Below are 10,197 nucleotides of genomic sequence, written 5' to 3' on the forward strand. Positions count from 1 at the left end.
CCCGCCTTCATGTGCTCTTGGCTCCAAGCTGCATATCTCAGCTTGCTATCAGGATTCCCATCTCCTGGAGCGCGGCAACTCCGCTCGTGGGAGGTCGGGGCTCGGCATCTTAGCGAGCCTGATAGTCCTATACCGTGGAAGGCCAGAATATCGGTTATCTGGCCTAGTGACGTGACCGAGCTCCAGTAATGCTCGGCCTCGAAAAATTATTTCCTCGGCTGCGAGGTAGAGGGTTCCCCCATCAGTGAGAACTGAAGATCACCTGGTTTGAAGGCGATTGTCACTTTAAGCGCATGGTCGAGAGGGATCGGTCTAGGCTCGGTGTCCGGATCTGGGTAGAGGGCAACCCTTAGTCTTTTCCTTCTTCGACCTCGTCTATTTGACGTCGGAAGTGGTCTCGAATGTCCTCTTGCTCACACCTCAGCTCGTGCTCCCGAACCAAGCGTTGGTTCTGAGTAAAAGGAGACTTCGGGTTCGTAGCTACTGGTGAATAAGGAATCGCGAGCTTGTGCCCCCACCACTTTCCCGAGTTCTATGACATCTAACAAGAAAGCAAAAGGGTGAAGGCTAAGCGAGCAGGAACTAATGAGATAAATAGAAGACCTAAGCTTGAATGATCGAGGCTACAAGGAAAGCTCGATCCAAATGACGAGGCCAGTCTCGGAACGTGTATTCCCTCGAAAGAAAGGAAGGTGGATTTATTTTTGAAGATCCCGATATTTCAGGGAAAAAGTTGGCGGTTACCCAAAGAGTGGAATTTTTGGGAAACGTGCATTTTACAAAACCATAATTTTATACCCGATATCTTGATGTACAAGATATGCCATTCAAAATTCAAAAAATTCAGTAAAAGAACCATATCTGGGTCTCCTACGCATGAGCTGGGTTTGGAACCCATGATATCAGACCTTAAGACTAGTATGTACTAAGGCATTCTAATTTGCAAAAGTAGCAAGGAAACTAACAGTGCAATAATATAAACATGCATGCCAAATATACAAGCATACAAAGTTATGAACAGAAACTTACACACTGCGATCGAAGAAAGAGAGAGATCGATGAATGAATAAGTGGTTTCAAGAACGATCTCACGGAGTTGAAGAGGTGGACGTTGCTCTGTTTTTCGTGGCTTGGAGAACATGCAAGAACTAGGCAATATTCTCTGGTTTTTTCTTCTTTTCTCTCTACAAAGGCTTGAACGTGAAGATAAAATGGGGACGACGAATAGAGTCCTATTTATAAACCCATGGGAGTATAAAAGGCCGGATTAATCTGGGCCACTGGCCAGATTCCGTATCAGATCAAACTGGCAGGGACCTGTGAGTTGATAGTACCATAAAGAATGGCAGGCAGATAGACGTGGGCAGGTTTCCAAGGTACTCAAGTACTTTGAGTGATTAATACCCGTTTGACGCGTGTCCACACTCGAGTGTTTTTTATGGTACAATTTCCAATAAGAGTAGTTCAAAAGTTTCCTTCTCATAGGATTCGAACTAATACTTTTGAGGGGGAAAAATGTTACACCTAGATTTCGAGACCTGAGATTGTGACCTCGAAAGCTGGATTCGTCAGGTGTGAGCTCGTGATATCTAAAGTGTATGTTCGTGATCCAGGTGCCAAACCCTCGAAGCAAGGTGGCAACCTCGAAGATATGTAACCTCGAAGTTCTTTCTAAGCTCGAAAAACATAGCATCGAAGTATATCCGTTGTCGGGTGTCTTCAGATCAAGTAGCCCGAGCTTGGCATGGGTATAAGCTCGGAATGTAACGGCCTTGGTGGTATTTACCCGCTCCAAGCTGGTCTTGGGGTAAGGTGGCTAGCTCATAATTTACCTAAAGACCTGGTTCGACATGATACTGATTACGGACCTCGAACGACGTAATGGGTCATCTGATGAGACGCGTTCCATGCATTTAAAGATATTTATTATTGTAACTTCCCTACATTAAAGGGATATTAACTAGTCTGTTATATGCCTCTTGGTCTTTAGGGGACATTTCCTTGTATATAGGAGTTACAGAATTTAATGTCATGATTCCCATTAATGAATAGGAGTATCTTCCCGAAATATGTGGGAACGAACTCTGAGAACCCTCTATAAATAGATAGATCATGAACACTTAGAGGGGACGAATTTTTGATATCTTGAGAGAATTTCTAGAGAATTCATCTCTGAAGAATTTCCTGAAATTTCCAAAGTCTTAATAAAATTGACTCGTGGACTAGGCAGAGTTAACTGCTGAACCACGTAAAATTCTTGTTGTTTTACTATATTATTCATCTGCGCCATAGTTTCTATTGTTTATTTGCTCTACATTTTAAGTTGACGAAAAACGGCGTCAACACTCTTCATCTTTTTCTTCTTTTTGGTTATTTTTCTATGAGTTTTTAGAGGAAATTTTTTGGGGTTTTTCCTCCAAATTTTCCTATTTATGTTTGTAATTTTTTTATTTGTAATTTCTATTCTAGTTATGAGTTTCTAATATTTTTAAGATTATTAAGGTGATGATGAAACAATATGTAACTAGATAGTGTTTATTTTGTATGTTGATTTCCCATTTTGTGCAATAAAGTTTATGGATTTTCTTCTTCAAATATTTTCTTTCATCTTAAATATCTTGAATTTTAGATTGTTAGAACATATTTACATTTTGTTCTTCATTAGTGCAAAAACATAATAATCTTTGTGTAAGATGTGTCATTAAATTGTACACATCCAATGCTTAGAACAAAAATATTATGTTTTGTCTTATAAATAATGTTCATTGATTTATTTGTTATTTCATTAGATTGATTTACACTAAATGCTGTGAAATTATAATTTTTAAAAGTGAAGATAGATCCTATATTTTTATAAAAACTTGTGCTTAAATAGAATATCTAATTTGAATAAGTGATGGTTTGATTAATTTCTACTATTACTAAAATTTGGGAATCAATGTACTTTTAAATATTATTGAACTTATATTTTGTGGATTCTATTATCTTAATAATCTTTTTTTTACTATCTTGTTTAAAATTATGAATTTAGTTATATATATTGTCTTTAATATCTTTATTATTATCTTTTATTTTATTTTTATTATACAAAAATCTCATCAATCTTTGGGGCTAGGTTAGAATTTATTAATTTTGATTTAAAATAGTTTTCTTTTTGATTTTAGACAACTCCTTTGGGTTCGACATCCTTGCTTACACGATCACTATTCTATATGAACGATTCGTGCGCTTGCGATATTAATATTTAAAACATACCCGTTTTGGGTCCATCACTAGACATCAACACACTACATACTAACACGATAAAAGACAACTAAAAAACAATAATTGGACAACAAAGAGACATCAACCCACTGCATTAAAAAATAACTAAAAAATTACAATTGAACAACTAGAAGTCAACCTATTGCATACTAACACATTTTAAAAAAAAAATTCAAAATATAATAATAAGAATGAATAATAACATGTGACTAGATAAAAGAAACAAACAGAGAGAGAGAGTGGTAGGATAATAAGTTGAGAGAGAGTCTGGTAGGAAAATAAGTGGAGAAAGTATGTAAAATATAAGAAATAAAAAAAATTGGAATAAAAATAGAGATAAATCTAAACAGCTGAAAACAAATGTGAAAACAAACATTCATAAATTCAAAATAATACAAAAATAACATGAAAACAACTATACATAAATCTAATCAACTAAAAAAATATCACAAAAACAACCCAACATATATTAAATATAAACTAAAATTATAAGTATACTTAAAAACTGAAATTAAATTAATAACAAATATGCTAAAATCTAAAACAAAAAATAAGGATGGATAAACATATACCTAAGTAAATACATAAATTATATCTCACTTTATTAGTATCAAACATCATCATCTTCATCACCTCCACCTGCCATTTATATACCCACCAAAGTCATCACCTTCTAGCCCTTTGCCACCAATACACCCTCACCTCCTCATATTATATCTACCAAAGTCATCTAACTCCCAATGTGCCAACTCCTTCCATTCGCCCATTGGCCATTGCCAAGCAAAACTCCACCAGCAACCTACTAAAATCCTCTCCTTCTAACCTTCGGCACTGTCATACCTTGACTCCCCAAGCTTTGTCACAGCTACACACCGACACCGCCAACTTTTGTGCCACCTTCGCCTTCCTAGCATTAATCTTGGTTGGTGAAGTTGATGATTGAAAAAAGTAGTCGTCGTCGCACCGTGAAGGGTATCCCAACGTCGACCATTGTTCAAGGAAATGATCAAAAAACAAATCCAACGATTGGAATATATGACATCGTTGCCGCCGCCAGAGAAGACGAAACCATGGATGCTTTCAACTGCTTCGATGAAGCTTCATAAAACTCAAAGATGTCGATGCTATCATTGCCGCTGGACAAGACAAAGCCATGGATTCTTTCAGCTCCTTCGATGAAGCTTCATAAAACTCGATATCGTCTACTACATATCGTATAATTATAAAAAAAAATAATCAACACCGTAAAAATATAAAATTTTAGGTGTGTCAAGTGTTTTGTGTAAAACTCTCTAAAACAATATATTACATACAAGACTCTTAATAAAAATATCTATAATTTATAAAACAAAAGATATTTGTGCGATTTTAAAAAACAAATAAATAAAAAGCAACTGTATTTACATTTATTAATTTAGAATTTGTAAGTAAAAATAATTTAATTCCCCTAAAAAAAAGTAAAAATAAATTAATAGTTTCTACAATTTTCCCCACGTTATCTCTTCCCCGCCTTTCCCATTTGCCTCTGCTCTCTCACTTCCAGTCGCGATAACCAAATCCTTCCGGCCTTCAGTAACTGTCTGACCCAGTCCACTCGATTCCGGCACTCAGCATTCTCAGCCACGCCGCCGCCTTTTGGCGTTGAGTCTTCGCCGCCAGCTCTGTCAAAGGCGTCGCAGCCAACTCCGCCTCCATAAGGTCTCCCTCTTGTGTTCGCTGCCATCAGCCAGCCACAAGGTATTCCACTCCTACTAATTACTCACCTGCTGATTAAACCTTTGAATTTTTTTAATTTCTGAGACTTGAGTTTAAAGTTTGAATTTATTATCTTTGAATATGCTCTGAGGCTTTGATATTTTTTTTTTTCACTTTTAATATTGTTTCACAGAGAATGTTATATATATTATACGTATATGTGACAGTAGATTGGATAGCAAAGTTAATCTTTGCTCGGTTTGATGTGAATCTTTTTAGATATCAAAATTAATCTTTCATTAGAGCTTTTTCAACTTGAGCTGGGCATTTTCAAATAATTGTTCTCTTTTTGCTCCCAAATTCCCAACATTGCAATGGTTTTGACCCTTTGTCAAATGGAACTTTTTCTTTTTTAGATTGTATGTATCTATATATATATATATTTGATTCATGAATTAGTAATTTATTATTCTCTGCCATTATAATGATTTTGATCGGTTAAAAGATTTTAGATACTAGAAAGATACTGTTTTCGATTCTAAGTTCTAACCAAGATCAACTTAAATTAAAAGAATGCTCATTAATTTGTACACAAGTTTTTGCTTCCTATGCTTGGATCCTCATTTCTGTCTCTTGATTGGAGAATGAAAACGTGAGGCTAATTGTTTGAGATATTCTTTTGAGATTGAAATTCAGTGCTCATGCTCTATAATGCTGCGTCCCAATAATTCATTTTTCTTCGTTTTTAATTCTTGACACCATTGCTAATGACCTTAACTTTTATTTTGTTTTGATTTAATGATTGCTAATTCTTTTGATGGGTCTGTTAATAGGTTGCTCTTTGAGTATGTATTGTAGTAATTTCAGTTGTACTTGTGCTTTTCCGGCGACTGTAGTAGCTGCTTCGAGTCATAGAGGGACATCTAAAGCAAGAAACTTTGGAAACTTAAAGGTTTGCACATATGGGTACTTGGGAAACAGGTCGACCTTGAGGAGAAAACGAATGGGTTTATGTGGGTTTGTTATAAAACTCTCAATGGAAGGGGAGGAACTGACCAACGAGAAGAATAAAGTTGTGAAATCTCCGGAAGAGGTTATAAGGGCTCTTAAGTCTACCAAGGACCCAAATTCTGCTTTTTTTTATTTTAAGGTTATTGCTGGGTTTCCTTATGTTGTTCACACCACTGAAACGTGCAATTACATGCTTGAAGTCTTGATGACTCATAAGAGGGTGGAGGATATGGCTGCTGTTTTTGATTTCATGCAAAAGAAAAAGGTTAACCGAAGTTTGAACACTTATCTTGCTATTTTTAAAGGTCTTTATATAAGGGGTGGACTTCAGCAAGCACCAACTGCGCTTGAGAAGATGAAAAAGGCTGGATTCATTCTGAATGAGTATTCATATAATAAGTTGATCTATTTTCTTGTCCAGTCAGAGTTTTGTAGGGAGGCTTTGGAGGTTTATAACATAATGGTCATGGAAGGGATGAAGCCAGCCTTGAAGACTTATGCAGCACTTATGGTAGCATTTGGAAAGCGCCGTGATACTCAGACTGTAATGAGTTTGTTCAAAGAGATAGGGGAATTGGGATTGAGGCCTGATCTTCATATATATACCATATGCATTCGAGTTCTTGGAAGGGTTGGGAAAATTGATGAGGCTTATGATGTATTCAAGAGAATGGACGAAGAGGGATGCGAGCCAGATGTTATCACTTATACTGTTCTCATTGATGCTCTCTGTAATGCAGGTAAACTTGATAATGCAAAGGCGCTGTTTGTAAAGATGAAAGCTACCAGTAGTCACAAACCTAATCGTGTAACTTGCATTACTTTTTTAAACAAGTTAAGTGATTGTGGAGACTTGGAAACTTTTAAAGAAATTTGGGATGAAATGAAAGCTGATGGTTATGCTCATGATGTAGTTACGTTCAACATTCTTATTGGTGCTTTATGCAAAGCTGGCAATGTTGACGAAGCATTTGATATTCTGGGTGTCATGAAGGAGAAAGGGATCTCACCAGATCACTGTACTTACAACACCTTGATTGGGGGACTATTAGGAGCAAGTAGATTGGATGAGGCTCTAAAACTTTTCAGTAATATGGAATCCCGAGGTGTCATGCCTAACACAATCACATATAATATAGTCATTTCTGGTTTAGTGAAATCAAATAGTGTGGATAAGGCTATCGATGTATACTATGATCACGTAGGTCGTGATTTTTCCCCCTGTACTTATACATACGGCCCGCTCATTGATGGACTTTTTAGGTCAGGTAGACATGAAGAAGCAATGCTTTTGTTCGAGGAGATGGTAGATTATGGATGCAAATCTAACACTGTGATTTTCAATATTCTTATAAATGGGTTTGGGAAAACAAGAGATGTGGAAACTGCCCTTCAGTTGTTTAAAAGAATGGTTAAAGAAGGAATAAGACCAGATATGAAGACTTACACGTCTCTGCTAGAACCTTTATGCCATTTAGGAAAAATTGATGATGCTCTGTATTACTTTGAAGAACTAAAGCAAGCTGGCCTTAGTCCTGATGCAATTTGCTATAACCATTTGATTTACGCACTTGGAAGATCACGGAGGGTAGAAGAAGCTCTATCTCTCTATTCTGAAATGTGGAGCAGAGGAATTTTTCCTGATCTTAGCACATACAACAATCTAATACACTGTTTTGGGATCGAGGGAATGGTGGAGCAAGCAGTGAGTATGTATGAAGAACTACAACGTAAGGGTTTTGAACCTGATGTTTTCACGTACAATGCTCTTATTCAAGCCTACACCTTAGCAGGGAATGCAGACCATGCTTATGCAGTTTACGAGAAAATGATAGTAGATGGTTGCGACCCAAATGAGAAAACATTTACACACCTTCCTGCTGGTTGCTAATTTGTATTTAGATAGCCCAACACAACCACCATAAAAATTGAATCTCAATGCTTTTTAGAGCTACCCAAAGTCATGATTTGTCATCTTGCTCCCTGCATATTTGACTGATTTCCTTCAAGTTATTTATTTATTTGATCTTCATCTAGCAGTGCTCTTGAATATTCTTGAGAGGTAGATTTATTTTTACCTTTGGCACGAAGAGTTTCTTCCCTGTAATGTAAACAGCTGCAGTAGTTTCTAATGCTATCAGTATCAGTTCACTTGTCTTCTTCAGTATTAATGTTCTACCTCTAAATGCACGTGAGAGTAGCCACTTGAAAAAGAATTGACCATTGTTATTATTATTATTAAGGAATTTGGCAGCGTTAATATGAAATCTTTCAAAACAGTTGTTTTTATAGACTACAGCAAAAAAATTGGTGATAAAAATACAAGGTGTGCACGTCGGTATCACTCTATTAAGTACTGATGTGATATTAGATTAGACCCATGTAAATTTTTTGTTGCTATTAACATTTTAAGATATATTATTTGTTGAGGGTGTTTTACCCAGAACCAATAGTAAGGCCGAGTAGTACAGTTTGACATATATTTGATAAATTTTAGTAAAATGACATGTTTGTTATTACTATTTTATGATATATTATTTGTTAGGGGTGTTTTCCCAAGCCCCAATAGTAAGGGCCAAGGTGGTGCAAACTGGCACGACCCAAGTTCCCAGGGTAGCGACCTCGTGGTTGGTCCGACCAACTTGTGTGGCGTATACCCTAATCTCTTGACCTTGGGATGGTGCCCTCGTGGCTGGCCCGGCCAACTTGTGTGGCCTATACCCTAATCCCCAAGCTTAGTGGATTCCTGCTCGCCTATACCCTAATCTCTTAACCTTGGGATGGTGTCCACACAACGGGCCAGTCGGGTTCGTCCTTCATAACTTTGGGATCATCTCTCGAATCAACAAGTGTTGCTCCATGAGTCGATTATCCCGCCACAATGATGACAAGATTGACTTTAGGTGCCAAAGAGTGGATGCTTCATTTAGGCAAGGAGAGGAAGCATGCTTCATGCCACCCAAGACTATCAACATTAGCTTGAGGAGGGAGTCTAAAGTTCAAATATAGCAAATCGATCCATGACTTAGCATTCCTACTCCTTGCTCCTCCCATAACAAAGGAACAAAACCTTGTACCAGCGTTATTTATGCTAATTGTTGTATGCTAACATAATTTAATATATATAAATATTTTACCTTTTTATTTATGTTTATAATGTATTCACTATATTAGGTTAGTATTTTTTTTATACAATATATATTTGATAAAATTATTATTGAAAACATATGGGTATTGTTTCCCTAAAACTTGGCATGATGACGTGACATAGAAATGAGACACGTGGAAAGCACGCGACATTCATTAATAGAAGTCTAATCAACCCACGACCAGATAGAGAAGAGGGATTTGATGTTCCTAACGAGTTCAAAAGTTATACAGAGTAGCTACAAATGAGTGAATTAAATGCCACCACTAGGTCTACTTGATGGAGCATGACAAAAGCTCAACATTAGTTAAATGTGTAGATATTTATGGGATATGTGGTATTTCAAATATAAAGTATATTATTTATATATTGTTTCATTATTACTTGTTGCACAAGTTACCCAAGGTCTATGACTCATCTGTGTATATTCTTGAGTCTATAAATAGAGGACTCAACGATTCATTGCGAAACTCAGTCGACTCTGGTCATCTGATCGTATGTTTTGAAAGTTTTACATAAATAAGAGTATTAAGTGGACATAGGTTATTATCTACCAACGGAGTAGAACCACTATAAATCTGTGTGTCGTTTATTATCCTTAAGCTCAGTTATTACTTTATATCATTTATTTGACTTAGTATAATTGGTCAATTCGTGAGTCAACAAGTACAAATAAGAATTAAAACAAAACACAGGGATGTAGATAGGTATTTTAAATAAAATACAAGGGTATATTTTGGTGTTTTTAAAAACAGAAGGGTATAAGTGGGTATTTAAGCAAAACAGAGTAAAATATTTTTAATTACAAGATCAATTCTTGCGTTGTTGGCGATGCGATGAGTTAAGAGAAAACAGATAAGGCGATTGAGGAGTTGAGAAGGAAATATTATATTTAGAAATATGTTGATCGAAATCTAGTCTAAGAAACTATTTTGATCCATTTTAGCATTTTGTAAAACACAGAGTCTAAATTTTCATTTAACAAAACATAAAATCTGAATTTTTATTTAACAAAACATAGTCACGTATTTTGAAAAAAATCAGAGTCAAACTAGAATTTTTCTTTATTTTTCTTTATT

At 36.1% G+C, this 10,197-nt stretch overlaps 1 protein-coding gene across 1 annotated transcript; it reads left to right on the forward strand.

Annotated features, from left to right (window-relative positions):
• The first annotated feature begins 4,723 nt into the window (after positions 1-4,723).
• On the forward strand, positions 4,724-8,134 carry LOC133805039 (pentatricopeptide repeat-containing protein At4g31850, chloroplastic-like). Its single transcript, XM_062243144.1, has 2 exons — positions 4,724-5,001; positions 5,793-8,134. The coding sequence occupies exon 2, from the start codon at positions 5,807-5,809 to the stop codon at positions 7,859-7,861; it is 2,055 nt and encodes a 684-aa protein (XP_062099128.1). The 5' UTR covers positions 4,724-5,001; positions 5,793-5,806; the 3' UTR covers positions 7,862-8,134.
• Positions 8,135-10,197: the final 2,063 nt, after the last annotated feature.

The sequence above is a fragment of the Humulus lupulus genome, chromosome X, assembly GCF_963169125.1.
Source record: "Humulus lupulus chromosome X, drHumLupu1.1, whole genome shotgun sequence".
In the NCBI taxonomy this organism is placed as follows: Eukaryota; Viridiplantae; Streptophyta; class Magnoliopsida; order Rosales; family Cannabaceae; genus Humulus; species Humulus lupulus.